This window comes from Mustela erminea, chromosome 9 (assembly GCF_009829155.1).
Source record: "Mustela erminea isolate mMusErm1 chromosome 9, mMusErm1.Pri, whole genome shotgun sequence".
Classification (NCBI taxonomy): Eukaryota; Metazoa; Chordata; class Mammalia; order Carnivora; family Mustelidae; genus Mustela; species Mustela erminea.
In genome coordinates, this window is record NC_045622.1 from 54,975,056 (window position 1) to 54,992,874 (window position 17,819).

General features: G+C 43.3%; 1 protein-coding gene across 13 annotated transcripts in view; it reads left to right on the forward strand.

Annotated features, from left to right (window-relative positions):
* Positions 1-17,819, forward strand: part of XRRA1 (X-ray radiation resistance associated 1) — a 65,885-nt gene that overhangs the window by 25,463 nt on the left and 22,603 nt on the right. For 12 of the 13 annotated variants that reach the window (XM_032359571.1, XM_032359579.1, XM_032359573.1 and 9 more), the window contains 3 exons: positions 664-797; positions 13,966-14,094; positions 14,784-15,001. The exons of the other annotated variant lie outside the window; for it this stretch is intronic. In XM_032359571.1, the coding sequence (XP_032215462.1) occupies positions 664-797; positions 13,966-14,094; positions 14,784-15,001 (481 nt within the window). The remainder of the gene's footprint in view (positions 1-663; positions 798-13,965; positions 14,095-14,783; positions 15,002-17,819) is intronic. 13 annotated transcript variants of the gene reach the window in all.

Here is a 17,819-nt window from a genome sequence, read left to right on the forward strand (position 1 = left end):
ATTGCCCTCATAAACCTGTTCATTTCAGATGATTTTTTATATGCACCTACTATGTACCAGGTCCTATCTAAGTTACAAGGATATAGTGATACAGTAACATGGCTGTTGACCAGGAAGTTTATGGTCTAGCCTACCATCATGTGCCAAGGTTATGCTAGGCACATCCATGTACCAACATCCCTGTTCCTCAGATGTGTGTCTCCTTATCAGGTACCTGGCTGACCATGAGAAGTATCCCTAGATAAAGCACCCAAATTCAGGGGAGAATTCCCTGAGAGATTCCAATTGGCTGGTAAATTAAGAGAAGTTTTATAAGGAAGCAGCTTTTGAGTTGGCCTTCTGGGGCTTAAATTCAGATACATGGAGAGTGAAAAGCTCTCCAAGTTGAGTGAAAAGCTCAAGCAAACACCTCTAGGTGGGGTGGTGCAGGAAATAGGGAAGGAGTCACTTTGGTCAGCACCACAGGATAAATCAGGATTTGTAGTGAGAGCTAAAGCTAGCAAATAGGCCGGGAACGGACTATAGTAGGTCTTGAATGTTAATCCAGAGAGTCAAGAAGGTTTGAGGCTTATGAGTGATGGGGTTGCCTAGAAGGTTAAAAAAAATGGTGAGCCCCCACCTCATGTATGAGCATCATTGTCATGTTTTATCTTTGTACCATAGTTCCTGGACCTTTCCTTCAACAGCCTGACTGCAGAGGCCATTTGTGATCTGGGGATTCTCCCGCACCTCCGTGTCCTGCTCCTCACAGGCAATGGGCTCACCTCCCTGCCACCCAATTTGGCTGTCAAAGAACAGTAAGTTCAACATAATAGGGTCCATCCCATGTGTTCCCTCATGAACCTTTGGGTGCAAGGTAATAGCCCAGAGCCGCTCAAAAGTGTTATGAAGACGGCTGTGAGTGCTCAGAGCAGGGAAAAATGCTGCCTACCGAAGCTCCTATGAAAGGAAGTCATGGGAATGGGGCCCCAAAGAATGATTAGGGCTCAGATGGGTGTCTTCACACTCTCCTATGCTGTTAGGAGACCCTCAGGTATCTAGCAAGTCACTTTCCCTGTCTCTGATTGGTCACTGGTAAATTGTGGATATTGCTCTTGCCAGACTTATCCCTTCACAAACCTACTGAGCTTTGTATGTTCCCATTCTGCACCTTGGTTCAGTCTATGCCTCTGACCATGATATAATAATGGTCAATGCAATATACATCATAATAATAATGCTAATGCAATATACATGTGTTTACTATGTGCCAGACACTGTTTTCAGCATGTTATACATGTTAACACATTTAATCCTCAAAACAGCCCTATGAAGCAGGTGTCCTTTTATTATCTGTGTTTTATAGATGAGGAATTTGAGGCCCAGCTATGTTAAGTAACTGCTGATAAGTGACTAAGCCAGAATTTAATGAAGTCCATCTGATCCAAAGACCATGCTTATGACCATTACGTTCTCTTCTCATATGGATTTTGCATATCTTCCAAGGGCCTATTCAGACCCTCCTCCTCTCCCTATCAGAAGCCTTCCCTGATGGCTTTAGACCATACTTCTTCCCTTCTCTAAGCATCTGTTGAATTTAATGTTTTCCCTCTTACTTTAGAAGTTTATATATTCTGTTGTGACTTATGTCTCACAAATTAGGTATATATATGTAAATAATAGATAAATGGGTGAAATACATAGAGTCTCCCAAAAGTATTGTGAGCACTATGAGGGCAGAGGCTCTGTCTTAGTCATCTTTGATCTGAAGCAGCTGGTTGAGGAGTCAGTACTTTGTCACAAGTACCTATTCAATGGATGTTAACCAGTTTAGAGATGGTGTAGGCAAAAGTCATGGTGATAATATTTGTTGTGATGATGGCAGTTGCGATGGAGTTTATAGTGATAATAGTGGTTGGTTAGTTACCCAAGAAGTTTGGATAATAGTAGTGATCATTGTATTAGGGATTTCATTAGGCTCCTTTTGTTTGCAAGTGACAGAAGTCAACTCAAACTAGCTCAAGCAAAAAAGGGAATTTATGGGGCGCCTGGGTGGCTTAGTTGGTTGAGCATCCAACTCTTGGTTTTGGCTCAGGTCATTGTCTTGGGGTCATGGGATCGAACCCACACTGGGGTCTGCACTCAGTTGGGAGTCTGCTTGAGGATTCTCTTTCTCTCCCTCTGCCTCTCCCCTGATTTGCATGTGTGCACTCTCTCTAAAATAAATAATTTTTCCCCCCAAAACCCCAATAAAGCCAAAAGGGAATTTTTGGCACATTTACCTGTAAAGTCCTAAGGTGAATGCTGGATTCACATATGGCTGTATACAGGTGCACAGCATGTTGTCAGGGCTTTGCATGCATCTCAGTGTCTTTCTTCATCATGTGCGTAACTTCTCTCTCATCTTTCTATCACTTACTTTCTCAGGCACATGCACGCATCTTTTTTTTTCCTTGGTGTTGGCAGGCTTTCTCTATGACCAGACACATATCAGTCAGGGTCAAGTCAAGAATATGAAAACTACTTGAGGTATTGCAAATTGAGGGGACTTAAATGTTTGTCATGGGGAGAGATAATAGTTGGCATTTTATTATGAAAATTTCAGACACGCATAGAAGTAGAGTCAATGGCAAAATGAACTTCCATGTACCCATCACCTAATGATTATTGCCTGACAGTTCTGAGGTCACAGACAATCCTGTTTAATCTATACCCCCACCATACCCAAACTCTTTTTTTTTTTTTTGAGCTTTTATTTATTTATTTGACACAGTGAGCAAGAGCATACAAGCAGGGGAGCACCCAAGGGAGAGGGAGAAGCAGGCTCCCCCCTGAGCAGGGAGCCCAACATGGGGCTCAGTCCCAGGACCCTGGAATCCTGACCTGAGCCAAAGGCAGATGCTTACCCAACTGAGCCATTCAGGCACCCCACCTTAAATTAGTCTTAAGAAAAATCTCAGACGTATCTAGCTATCAATGAATACTGCAGATTCATGTAGTTTCATCTGTAATAATCCAGTGTATACCTCTAAAAGAGAAGGACTCTTGAAAAAAATCATAATCAGAGTACTTTTATTCCACCTAAATATTAGCAACAATAAATAGAGGGAATTGGTTTTATAGGTGGTGGAAGGGCTGGAAGAGCAAGAAGGAAAAAGATTGATGCCCAGAGATCAGATGCCTCCCAACTCCCGGACTTCAGGCCACAAGCCTGTCCCTGCTGCTGGGCTTTTAGAGAGGTTGTTGCCCCAGTTCTAGATCTGCTGCAGATGTGCTGCCCCAGTCAGGGCTGGAACCTCACCAGCAGGGGTGCCGGTGCAGCATTGCTGCCGCCAGCAAGCTGTCAGAAACAAATGAGAGAGTTGCTTCTCCCCCTCTTCTGGCCTTCCAGTCTCACCAATCCCTCCCTTGGCAGTATCTCACTGGAAGCCAATTGGAAAGATGGTCTGGGAAGTGTAGGTTAGGGGTGACCCTGGCCCCTTAAAATACACAGCAGAACACAAAGGAAAGGAATAAAGTTCAAGAGCAAATAGGCAGATGACTGGTGCCTCCCAGCCCTTGGAAGCCCAACATCTACTCTCCTTCTTCTCTCCGTATTTAATCACAATATGCTTTCATCTTAAGTGAAGGATCTTTTCCTTTTCCATGAAGATACTTTCACCCTCTTCTATAAAGGGATATGAGACCGTTCCATAGGTCACTGTATCCATTTCTGAATGATATCATTTTCTCTTCTAAAGCAGTCACAGTGCCAAATAGATATTTTATAACCTAAAAACTAAGTTGCGAAGTCATTCACCATTAGTAATTTACACACAACAAGCAGAGAAGAAAATATATGTATTTGCTACAATAATCTTTTCTTAACTGGTCCAGAGGCCATAGTACATATTTATGAATCCTTCCTTCATCACATATTTAATGTTTCCTTCTCCCTTATCTGGCACCTTGGCAGTTTGGGCTCTTTAACTGGCATGATATCCTAAATGATCATTCCTGAAGAATCAGAGTTATGAATCCTTTTTTAATAGGTTATGGTAGTTTTCTACTAATGCTTTTTAAAATTGTGGTAACATAACATATAACATAAAATTTACTATCTTAACCATTAAAAAAATTTTTTAAATAATCTCTATACCCAACATGGGGCTCAAAATCATGACCCTGAGATCAGGAGTCAGGTGTTCTACTGACTGAGCCAGCCAGGCACCCCGTCTTAACCATTTTTAAATGTACAGTGGCATTCACGTAAGTCCCTTCACGTTGTTGTACCATCACCACCATCCATCTTCAGAACTCTTTTCATCTTGCAGAAATTCCATTAACTTTGGTTAATGGACATGACACTTCTAAGAGGAATACCTTATAATTCCCTGGATTCCAGTCATATTTCTCTTTGTCCTCAAGGTATAACAGCAATCATACCTACTTTGGATAATCAGTATCAATCACCCAGCCAATATAGTAAACTCTTTTTTTTTCGTCTATTGGTTTGTTGGATTGAGGAACCCAAGTGGCCAGTAGCAATCTCAGGTTCTAGTTAAGAGAAACTATTCTTTGTGTCCTCTGTAAAAGTATTCCTCCCTAGGCAACTAAGACCTCTACTTGTAGGAATGGAGGCAAAAATTCGGCAAGTGGATGATTGTAAGAGGATCTGTTCTTATTTCCTTTCATTAATTCCTAGATCCTATGTTCTGGTTATGAGGAAGACAGCATCAGTACTGGTTGCTGGTTTATGTGAAACCTTATCTTTTTAGTAGTCAGAGCCCTGTCTTCACAGGGGTTAGTCTCCTAACTGGTATGATAAATAAGTTGTTAAAAAACTACTCTACCTTTCTATTAGATCAGCTGCTTCTGATGGGGAAAATGTGGTAAAAAAGTGAATTCCATTTTTTTTTTTTCCCGAGATAGGACGAGTTTATTTTTAGTATTAAAGAGATTAACAATAGTTCTTATTCTGACTTATCCATAGTCAAACTCACCTGCTCAGAAAGTTGCAGACCCCAACAGTTTCTAACAAGTCCTACTAATCATTAAGGACGGACTTATAATAAAGGTTATGTGCAGTTATGTGCACAGGAAAGATCGAAGAGTAGAAAATGCCAAACAGAGGTATCCAGAGAGAGAGAAGGCTTTGTGAATTCCATTTTTATGGGCTCATCATTGCACTTATGTGCTATCAGAGGTGTTCCATGGTTAGAAGCAATGTTATGTGAGGTACCAGGATAAAGAATAGGATATTCTTTAAGTCCCCTGATGCCGTTGCTGGCAGAATATCAGGGAATGTAAATCTGTATCCAAAACACATGTTTATTCTGGTAAGCAACAAAACAAAACACTGTTCCTCTTATGAAGGAAGGTGCTTATTAAAGTCATCCTCCCACGAGGTGGTTGGCTAATCCTTACAGAAATGGTGCCATGTTAGGGGCTCAACGTTGGCTTCTGCTCTTGGCAGTTTGGGTACTCAGCAGGGGGGTAGCCAGATCTCCTTGGTGAGGGATGTGTGTAGCCTCCATGCCTGTGCTAAAGGCCATTTTTCAAGCCCTAGGGTATCTGAGGAGAGAGACCATCTGACTTCATGGAATGGGTCATCTTGTCCACCTAATCACTGAGAGTCTCCTCTAAAGTGGATAGCCTTTGGGAAGCATTCACATGGGATGCAAATAATCCTTGTACTCTGTCCATTCTGAGAGGTCCACTCACATAATTTCCCCCTTAGACCTTGCTCTCAGCAGTTTTACTTTTTTTTTTCCCAAGCTTGGACTATTCTGCTAAACTGTTAGCCACTGCCCGTGAATCAGCGAAAACCAAAAAAAATAGATAGACACATTGCTCTAAGTTTTACCTATTGGGAGGATTTTTCTTCCCTTGTCTTTCAGAGTCACCCCTGTATAAAGTTGTAATACTGTAATAGTCTTTTAGTGTCAGCATATCATGAACAGTCATTTGTAAACCCAACTAGGGTGTTTTCTCCTACATCAACTGCTCACAGAACCTTAGTTGTGCTTTGATGGAGAGGTAACAGCGGGAGTAGGCATCATAGGAATCTGAGCCATATTCATTCACACATTTTTTCCAGACTTGCTTGAGCTGGATCTCACATACTGCTTTCACTTGCTGAGGGAATTCTGCCTATTTAGTTCGTGTTGAGTCACTCAGGTCACATGGTCACTTCATGTTCCTGTGATCAGCTAGCTGTTCAGTCTTCACCAACATAGGGTAGTAAGCCAGAAACTATTTTTCAAAAGGAGAATAGTTATCCACAGAATAGGGCATATATAACTTTGGAGTGCCTGAGTGGCTCAGTTGGTTTAAGCATCTGACTTCAGTCCAAGTCATGATCTTGGGGTCCTGGGATAAAGCCCTGTGTCAGGCTTCCCACTTGGCTGGGAGTCTGCTTGTCCCTCCTCCTCTCTCTTTGCTTCTCCCCCTGCTCGTGCTCTCTCTCTCTCAAATGAAAAAAGAATAGGACATAACTTGGCTCAAAAATTATTCTGTGGGGTGTCTGTCTGGTTCAGTTGGAAGAGTGTTTGACTTTAAATCTTGGGGTCATGAGTTCAAGTCCCCTGTGGGGTATAGAGATTACTTAGAAAAAGAAAACAACTTAAAAAATAATTCTGCGGGCGCCTGGGTGGCTCAGTGGGTTAAGCCGCTGCCTTCGGCTCAGGTCATGATCTCAGGGTCCTGGGATCGAGTCCCACATCGGGCTCTCTGCTCAGCAGGGAGCCTGCTTCCTCCTCTCTCTCTCTCTGCCTGCCTCTCTGCCTACTTGTGATCTCTCTCTGTCAAATAAATAAATAAAATCTTTAAAAAAAAAAAAAAAAAAGTATTTCTTAAAAAAAAAAAAATAATAATAATTCTGCAATTGGGGCCTATAAAAGACTCTATTCTTAGAAATGATATAACCTATCCATCTAACCAGGACAAACTTGAGAGGGAAAAGGAACACTGTTAATTATTTTAGGGTAACAGGTGAAAACCCAGAGTGTCCTTGAAAACCAGGACGTTTTTCAGGTAACCCTGTACTATACAGCACACCCATTTGCCTTAGACATTTAGAGCACTGTTGGACCTATTACAAAACCGTATCTTGCTCTGGGCCCGACACAAAACTGGCATCCCCTGGGATGCTCAGTAAATGGATTAGAATAGCACAAATGTTTTATGCACTGCTTCCCAAATCTAAAAAGACCAACAAAGCTTTGTGTCTTTTTCTTAAGTAAGAGGTGGTGCGAGGTGAAGGATTATGTCTTTCACATTGGAGGTATATCCCAGCATGCTCCCAGCTACCCACATCAAGAAAATCAATCAAGGTGGTAGTTCTTTGAATTTTTGTAGGGTTTCCCTCCATTCTCTGACATGCATGCATCTTACTAAATTGTCTAGAGTATTTGCAACTTCCTGCCCATCAGGTCCAGTCAACATGAGGTTCTGTGGAATACCAAAGTGGATTAGCAATAGATGTGTAATAGATTATGTAGGCGGAAAGAGTTGATGTTGATGTGGCCCTAAGAAAAGAGGGCAAAGATGTACTGTTGTCCCCATCAGGCAAAAGCAAACTGCTCCTGGCAGTTCCTATTCACCAGTAAAGAGAAAGAAACATTTGATGGGTCCTTAGCTGTATTGCAAGTGCCAGGGGCTGTGTTGATGTACTGTAGTAAGAAGAGTCCACATGTGGGGCAGCAGCTGAAATTGGAGTCACTACTTGATTAAGTCTGCGGTAATCTATAGTCATTCTTCATGACCTGTCTTCTACACAAGCCGAATAAAACAAGTTAAGCAGGAATATCATAAGACCCAGTATCCTTTTACCTTTCTTGTCTTTAGTGATGGCAGTAGTCTCTGTAGTTACCTCAGAGATGCAGAATAACTTTCAGCTTACTGTTCTAGAAACGGATAAACTGGGGCTTCAATTTGTCCCTTCCTGCTGTAATAGTCCTCACTTTGTTGGTCAGTAAACATATGTGGTTATTCTGTCAGTTGCTTAGTATGTCTGTTCTAACTATCCATTCAGGAACTGGGGAGATAACCAAAAAGTAGGCTGATGACTTCACTGGGTTCATTCACAGGCTAAATTTCCATTCTTCTGTAATCCCCTGCTTTGAGTGATAGACCACCATACCTTTCATATCCCCAGACATTAGCACTGATTTGCAGATACTGTCTAGTAATCCTTGAAAGGCCTGTTTCAGGACTATCTGATAGAATTTTCCACAATGTTGGCAATGTTCTATATCTCCATTGTCCAATATGGTAGCCACTATTATTAAACACTTGAGATATGATCAGGGTGACTGAAGAACTGAATTTTTACTTTGATTTAAGCTTGTTTTTAATTAAATGGAAATAAACTGAATAAGAGGCTGTGACTCTCCCTTTGGGCAACTCAAATCATTTTTATTCTCACCAGCTCTAGATTTTTTTTTTTTAATTGTATAGTTCATGCATAATTATTTGAAGCTAGTCTTCAGTCTCTGCAAGGACCACACTATTTCTAGTTTACACCTTCCTGTAGGATTTAGTCCTGCACAGCCCTAACTTAAAGCAGGGGCAGTTTATCAGGAATCCCCTTCTCTGGTGCACCCTGGACTCTTGGCCCCTAGACTAGCAAGGTTGTCAGAATCTCTGCTTAGCATCTCAGCCTGTCTGCCACTTCTGGAGTCAGCAGGTGGCCCTAGGGGAAAAGAGACCCCAAATGTTGCAGAATCTCCTTTGATCTTAGCCCCCTAACTTCTCACAGCTTGTTAGTTCCCAGATACCTTAAAGAAAATTGTTTTTAATATATATATTTTATCTGGATTTGTTTATACTCAGAGAGGTGGCCCAATTATTTAGTCTGCAATACCATAAACCTTTCCATTTATTTTGGCCAGGTGCCTAGGGTCACTCAGTATGGAACCATTTTAAACTAAACCAAACTAGCTGGATATTCTCTGAGCCATTCCAATGATACAAATTTGGGCTACAGTTTTGCACAAGGGCAAATCTACTCTCCCCCTTCCCTTCTTTTCATTCCACGTAGTTTTACCCTAGCTGTGGGATGAGGAGTGTGGGTTTAGTGCTAGTTCTCGCTCTCCTGAGTGTGTATCTGTTTAGGATCCTGCGTTCATGTAGGGGGTCTCCAATTACATGCTATTTCAGCAAGATCAGCAAGTGTCTAAAAAGGCTGCTTGTGCTTGGTTTCTGTCTCTGGATTTTTAGATTTTGGCATATGACTGCTTTATTGTCTTCACATCTCTTACATGTTTTAAAATGATGAATCTTTTTTCTTTTTAGGTTTTATTCATCATTGTAGTTGTTTTCAGTGGGAAGTCTTGTTGCATAATGCAAGGCAAGTCTTCACCACTAGGTATTTCTATTTCCTTATATATAAGATGGGGAGAATAAATGTACTCCTATTTACATCAGAGTATCAATTGAAATAATTGTGCTTTGAAAGCTGTGAGGCTCCAAATAAACTGTTATTTTCTTCCTAGTTGTCTGTCCACACAAGAATGTTCTGTGGATTCCCCTTCTTCTGCCAACTTCTTAAATGTTGATGGTCCTCAGTTGTCCACTCTCAACCCATTGTTTTTCTTAATTTTTTTAAAAAGATTTTATTTATTTATTTGACAGATAGAGATTACAAGTAGGCAGAGAGGCAGGCAGAGAGAGGAAGAAGCAGGTTCCCTGTTGATCAGAGAGCCGGATGTGGGGCTTGATCCCAGCAAGCTGGGATCATGATCTGAGCCGAAGGCAGAGGCCAAACCACTGAGCCACCCAGGCGCCCCTGTTTTTCTTAATTTTTATAATCTTTCTTTGTGGTTTCATCCTCTCCCAAGTCTTCTTTATATCTCTACCTCACATCCATCTTCTGAGCTATAAGCCCATATATTTTACTTAATCATATCAAAGTCATCACACACATGCCTGTGCTGAGATCTTCTCCTCCTATGTCCCTGACCTCAGTGACAGGAGCCGCTGTCCATCAGCTGTGCAGTTGTCCAAGTGAGAAACGTGGGCATCAGTCTGCATTCTTTCATCCCTCACCCTGCTCATCCATTCAGTCACTGGAGGCAATGAGTTGTGCTTCCTAAATGTTTCTCAAACATGGCCCTTTCTGTAGCCCATCAACACAGCCCCTGCTACTTGGGATACAGCTAACGACCTGTCACATTTTTCTTTCTCCTTATCACCTCCTAACCAACCCTCTTCATCATCAGCCGGAGGGATGTTTCTAAAAGCACCTCTGATTCTATCACTGCCCTGCTTGAAGTCCTTCGGCAGCTTCTCGGCATTCTAAAGATAAACACCATTAACATTGATCACAAGGCTTTTCGTGACCTGACTCTCTCTGCTTCTGCATTCTCCTTTCTCTTCACTTTTTTCCATTTCACCACATAGCTCATCTACTCTGAATTATTTGTGTCTCCATTTCCGGATCGATCATATGACTATGTCTGGGTAAGTTGGGATTGTATTGTTAGGGTCCGTGATCAAAGGAACGAGACTGATACAGAGTGAAGGTCAAGCAAAACTTTATTTCGCACCAAGCATCAAGAATCAAACTGACCGGTTCGGGCTATCTCTTATGAAAAGGTGATGACGATGATCCCGACAAGGTCACTCCCAAGAAGGCCGCTCCGGACGAGGGTGCTCTAGATGAGGCTGCTCCACAGGTGAGTCCGCTCCATGATCGGAGCCGCTCCCAAGAAGAGGCCACTCCCAAGATGAGGCTGCTGCTCCATGAGGTTGCTCCCCAGACAAGGCCGCTCCCAAGAAGCCATTCTGGACAAGACCGCTTGCCGGACGAGGCTGCTCCCGACGACGAAGAGGCAACAATGACAGCGACGATGACAAGGAGGACAACCCGGATGACACAGACTCTGCTCCCCACGATGCCACTCTGACAAGGCTGCCACCCAGAGGAAGCCACCGCTGCGGACAAGGCTGCTCGTGGCTCGGGGTGGCGAGGCATTTTGCGGCGAGGCTGCTGGCGGCTAGGGGCCGTTGGCATCTCAGGGCCGCTGGCGTCTCCAGACCGCTGACCGCTGACCACTGGGCCGCTGGATCGCTGGTGTCTCGGCACCGCTGACGTCTAGGGGCTGCAGGTGTCGGGACTGCTGACCACTGGACCGCTGGTATCTCAGGACCACTGGCGTCTAGGGGCTGCAGGCGTCGGGACTGCTGGCCTCTAGACCCCTGGCATCTCGGGACCGCCATCAGCGCAACTGCCGGAGGCTGCAGCTCTGGGCTGCTAAAAGCGGGGCCGCTGGAAGCTGCAGGTGGCTGGAGGCTGCAGGTGGCGGTTCGAGGCCGCCAGAGGCGGGGCCGCAGGCGGCTGGAAGCTGCAGGCGGCTGGAGGCTGCAGGCTGTGGCTCCCGGCCGCCGGAGGCGCGACCGCCAGAGGCTGGAGACTGCTGGCGCAGGGACCGCTGGTGGCGGTTATAGCTCTTACAAGAGCTGTTACAGCTCCTCCACTCCGCTGACTCTTCCGTTCCCGTCTTCCGTTCCCATCGACTCTTCGGCTCCCGTCGACTCTTCCGCTCCCACCGACTCTTCCTTCTGCTCCCATCACAGCTCTCCTCTTCCCCTGCTAGCCTCGTACAGCAACCTTTATGTGGTTGGTTGAGCCCTACCCCTATACAGGTGGCCAGTCGGATCTCAATTCACCCTAGTGGATATACATATGCCGCACTATTTGGACATCTCCACCTGGCCTGCCCCACCCCTACATCCGGGGTCCACAAGCAAGTTCCTCTGGGAGGGGCAGGCCCTTACATTATTTGACCTACTCCATCATCAGCCTACCTGTTACTTGTTTGGATAGGCATCTGAGACTTTGGGTCTCCCTTGTGGCCCATTCCCTGTCTCCCCTTGGACTGTACAAATCTGCCACCCAGGCTTGAACAGCATGGAGTAGAGGGGGATGGTTACCTTCTGTTTTCTAACCACTGTTTTCCTCAAAATGCCTCCTAAAGGAGCGCCAGCTTTTTTAGCAGCCACATCATAAGTCCTCTTTTACACAAGTGAGTTGGGAAGCTACATCTCCCACATCCTGTGTTTGCATGGTGCATTTTCTATATCTCACCAGAGAAGCTGACCTGACATTTTCATGGACATTACCACTTGCTCAGTATCATCTGTTTTACTGCAGCTCTTTGTCCAGTTTGTTCAGCAATATTTTTAGCCTCATGCAAAGTCTTACAATGTGAAATAAAAGACATCCTCTTTCATCGTGTACATAGAACTGACCGGGACCAGAGACGCTCAGCACCAGCTTGAAGTTACCCAGCAAGCCAAACAGCAGCAGCGCCAGAATGAGAGGCCAGGGCTGCTGACCCCCATTCCCAAGTTTCTTCTAATCCAGCACACCAGTTCCCATTCCTGAATCCAGTCACCGGGCATACTCTTAGCTACTAAAAAAAAATTAGTCAAATCTATCATATTTTAAATGCTATTAATTCCTTTTGCCAAGAGAAGGTATAATAAAAATAGCATCACTGAACAGCCAGAAACCTCAACCTCTCCACACTAATAGACTCCCGCCACTTCAGAGAGCTCTTCTTCCAAAACTGCCATGGGAAGGACCCAGTGGAAGAGCCTGATGCTGTCCTCTGAAGCCTTGCATCTTGTCCTCCTTACCCACTCATCGACTCCCCCCTATTTTAAAACATCTGTTTTGGAGACAAAATGAAGCTTTTATATGTTATAATTAGGGTGAAACTTGTAAAAGGCAAAACACTATAACTTGTCACAAGAGACAGGATAGAGCTTCTCCATTATGGGGTGTAAGGGGAATTTTTTTAAAGGCTTATTTTTTAGCTCTTTCACATCTGACTGGAGTAAAAAAGAGATGGGTCAATTAATTATAAATAACAGAGCTGCTATGTACCCTCCTGTAATTGCTCTGTGGTAGAAATTAAAAATTTAGTGCATGAAAGTTGGTTCTTTCAGAAGAGGAAGAGAGTCATCTGTGTCCTTCAAATACCATCAACTAAAGGTTCCTTTCCTTCTTGGTTGAGTGTGTTGAGTGTTCATTTGGGTGTATGGAGGGGAGAGAGTTGGAGGGAGGAATGAAAACATGATTTGAGTCATCTGCCTTTGTATACTTAAAAAGAATTACATAGGGGCACATGACTGGCTCGCTTGGTAGAGCATGACTCTTGATCTTAGGGTTGTAGGTTCAAGCCCTGTGTTAGGTGTAGAGATTACTTAAAAAACCAAAATCTTTAAAAAAAAAAAAAGTTGAAAAAAATAAAGTATTACCTAGGTCTCATCCACATGGGGACATAAGTCAGGCCACATTAATGGTAGTATCTAAAATACCAGAACTTCCTGCCCCACCAGTGTGATTCAGGATCTCAGCCCATGGAATTCCACTCTCAGGTATTTCTGGGACTCCTCAGAGAGTTTGAGTTTTGAGAGACTTCGCAGCTCCTTACTGATGTGTGCATTTTATTGGTCACTTTAGAGAAGAGCATCACTGTGGCCAGCCTGCCTTACCCCACGTGAACCAAAGCTGTGGTCCATGCCAAGGGTTACTCTGTCTCCTGATGCTCCCATGGTTGCTGATACTTGGGGTGATGCAGCATACTCAGGAGTTCGACCTGACCCAAAAGTGTTCAGTATTCTTTCTGTGGAATGTTTTCCCTCAACTTGGCCATGCCTTAGTCACTTTGTTACTTTCCACGAGCATTCCTAGTGGCCCCATCCTGCTCCAACCCAGTCTCACTGAGTCCATCTGTGAATATGTGCAACCTTTCTCCATACAGAAGACTGATGTGTGAGTGGGATTTGGGGAAGAAGGTCAGTTGGGGAAGAAATTACACCTTCTGGTCCCTCTCTGCAGGGATGTCTCAGGGGCACTAGAGAAGTTCCCAACCTGGTTATGCCTCTTGATTGATTCCCTGTCCTCCATCTCTTCCTATCCCCACTCCTGCTTCCTGGGGATGGTAGAGTTTGTCCCCTGCCCTTGCTCATTACCCAGGATCCTTGCACTCACAGGGAAGCATCTGTAACATCACTGACAAGCAGGAGGTACATCCTGAGGTTCCCAGCACTGGAGACGCTGATGCTAGATGACAACAGGCTCACCAGCCCCAACTGCTTTGCCAGCCTGGCTGGGCTCAGAAGGTAAAGCCACAGTCCCCTCTCTGTAGGACCACCTGCACCCCCAGCCTGGCCCACACCCTGAGCTGCTCTGGAATCCGAAAGGCCTGGTCTTAAATCCTGGCTCCACCACTTATCTCTCCTGTGTGGCCTTGGGTGATTCACTTCTCCCCTCCGAGCTTTAGCTCAGTCATGAAAGTGGGGCATCAGTAGGACATTTCTGATCAAGTGTCTGGATTATAAGTGGCAAAGAGAAAGGAGGGTAAAAGGAGATATTACCAGGGATAGGCTCCTGACCCTTGAGAGAGGGGACAGAAAAGAAAAAAAAAAAAAAGGAATCAGAAAGATAAGGTTACCTGCTGAATTCTACATATTTGATTAGATTATGGAAAATGCTGACATTTAAATGGTTAAGCTTTAGATTCCTGGAAAATTTACTTTAGATTCAGGTACCCTTTACTGAATACTACTTTGTGCCTAGCCATTTACATTGCTTTATTCATCTTTACAGGAACCTTGAAAGATTAATGAATATTACCCCATTTTAGAGATAGGGATATTGAGGCCCAGAGAGGGTAAGTCACTGGCTCAAGGTCACACCAGAGGAATAAGTGTCCAAGCCTGAATCCATGTTCTTTCCCTCCAGTTGCTTAGTAATTGCCCCTGAAGTATCATTATTGCTGTGATTCTGTATTCACTTTCCTTAATTGAAGACTGAAGAAATTAAGCCTGGACCAAAACAGGATTTTCCGGATCCCGTACCTACAGCAGTTTCAGCTCCGTGACGGGTCAGGGGACTGGGTTGGAGGCAGGGGGTGTCCCCAGAAAGAGCTCCATTCCATGCGACAACCCAAGTCATGGATGTTTGAGGCCTCTGATGAGCAACCAGATTATACTGTACTGCCCATGAAAAAGGATGTTGACCGAACAGGTGAGTGATGCCCCTTGTTCAGAGATTCAAGCCCTGTGGTGGGAATAATCTTCTAACAGCTTATTCTGAAAGTCTGTGACTCCCTGAGAAGCTGCTGCCTGGGAAGTTGGAGGTCTCCCATGAATTATTCCAATGACTTCCTGACTTATTCTCTGTTAAGATCCTTTTAAAATCCAGGGGCCCGTGGGTGGCTCAGAGGTTTAAGCCTCTACCTTCCGCTCAGGTCAAGATCTCAGGGTCCTGGGATCAAGTCCCAAATGGGCTCTCTGCTCGGCTGGGAGCCTGCTTCCCCCTCTCTCTCTGTCAAATAAATAAATAAAAATCTTTTTTAAAAATTTAAAAGATTCTTAAAAAATATATATATATCCTTTTAAAATCCAGTTAAAAGTAGCTTTTTAAAAATCTCAAATAACCAGAAACTCAGAAGTGAGGCTTTCCAGAGATGGCTAATTCTGAGGTGCACTGATCTTCTCAAGGAATTCAGGTTCTTTCCATCCTCTTCTGCCATCCTTGCCCTGCTTGCTTGTCCTTGTAGGCTGGTTCCCATTGAGGTCTCAAGATCACTACCATGGTGCCAGGAATTATATCCAAATGGCAACATTAGAGGCAGAAAAGGAAAGGAATGTCACCTTTATTATAAACCAAAATCTCTTTAATACATGAGTATTTCTGGATTATATACTCTGTTTTACTGATCTAGTTATGTTACTGTGCCAGTATCGCAGTGGGTTTTCTTAATATTTATTTTAAATTGAGAAATAACCAACTTAAACATACAAAAGTATTGTGTACAGCCTGAATTTTTACAAACATGCATCCTTTTAACCACCACCTGTATTACAATATAGAACATTTCCAGCATCCCATGTGATATCCTCCTGATCAGTCCCTCCTCCAAGAATAATCACCATTCTGACTTCTGTCACCAGCGATCGCTTTTGCCTGATTTGAAATTTATGAATATGGAATTATACAGCATGTGCTCTTTTGTGTCTGATTTATTTCACTCAACATTATGTCTGTCCAGTTCATTCATGTTGTTGCATATATTGGTAGTTCACTATTTTTCATTTCCCTTCGGTATTCCAAGTTATTTACCATTCTTACAGAGTAAGAAGGACAGACATTTTGGTTATTTTTATTTTTGAGGCTATTATGAATAAAGCTACTATGGGTATTCTTTTACATCTTTTGGTGGACATAAGCACTTGTTTCTATTGCGTATATACCCAGGAATGGAATTGCTGGGTCATAGAGTATAAAGTTATGTTTAACATTAGTAAAAACTGCCAAGTATTTTTCCAGTGCAGTTGTAGAATTTTGATCCCTATATTAATGTAAGAGACTTCATTTCCGGGTGCTCCCCGGAGAGGGGGGGGTCCCCTTATGGGTGTCCCCAGATTATGGGATGTCCATAATCTCATTGTGGTTTTAATTTGCATTTCTTAAGTGACTAATGATCTTTTTTTTTTTTTTTTAAAGATTTTATTTATTTGTTTGACAGAGAGATCACAAGTAGGCAGGGAGGTAGGCAGAGAGAGAGGAAGGGAAGCAGGCTCCCTGCTGAGCAGAGAACCCCATGTAGGGCTCCATGCAGGGCTCCATCCCAGGACCTGGAGAACAGGACCTGAGCCAAAGGCAGAGGCTCAACCCACTGAGCCATCCAGGTGTCCCAGGTGACTAATGATCTTAAGTGTCTTTCATATGTTTATTCCTTACTTTGATATGCTCTTTTGGAAGTACCTATTCAAATCTTTTGCCTCTATTTAAATTGAGTTATATGTCCTTTTCTTGTTGATTCGTTTGAGTTCTTTATATGTGCTAGGTACAAGTCCTTCGTAGATCTATATATTACAAAAATCTTTTCACAGTCTGTAGCTTGTTTTCTCATGTTCTTGATGAATTTTGGTGAATAGAAGTTCAGTTCAATATTTTATGCTTAGTGCTTTTTATTTCCTGTTCAAGATTTTTTGTCTACTTCAAGCCATGCAGATATCTTCCTATATTTTCCTCTGGAAGCTTGATTATTTTAGTTTTTAAATTTTGATCTATGACCTGTCTAAAAGTTTCATATATGATGTGAAGTAGAGTCAAAGCTTACTTTTTTATACGGATATCTAATTGCCTCAGTACCACTTGTTGAAAAGACGATATCCTTTTCCCCACTGAGTTATAAGAGAGGTATTATGATAAGGTGGTGTCTGTACGTGTCTACATTATTATAGCTTTAGGGGTTCTTGCGTGGTTCAGTTGTTGAGCATCTGACTTTTGATTTCTACTCAGGTTATGATCTCAGGGCCATGTGGGGCTCTGTGCTGGGCATAAGCCTGCCTGGGATTCTCTCTCTCCCTCTGCCCCTCCCGCCACCCTACTCCTGTGCATATGCTCACTGTCTCTTTAAAAAATAAAAATAAAAAATTAGTGTAGCTTTGTAACACATGTTGAGAACTGATAGTGAAGTTTTCTAGCTGCGTTGTTGTTTAAAAACTGCTATAGCTATTATAAAGCCTTTGCTTTTGTATATAAATTTCAGAATCAGCTTGTCAATTTCCACACAAAATCCTGCTAGGATTTTGATTAGAATGGCATTGATCATGGCTCAGTCTGTTAGGCGTCCAATTCTTGATTTTGGCTCAGGTTATGACCTCAGTGTTGTGAGGTTGGGCCCCACACTGACTGTGGAATCTGCTTAAGATTCTCTCCCTTGTCCTCTGCCCCTCCTCCCTTCCCCTGCTCACTCTCACTCTCTCTAAAAAAATAAAAAACAAAAGATAAAAGAATTATATTGATCCTATAGACCAATTTAGAGATAATTGAC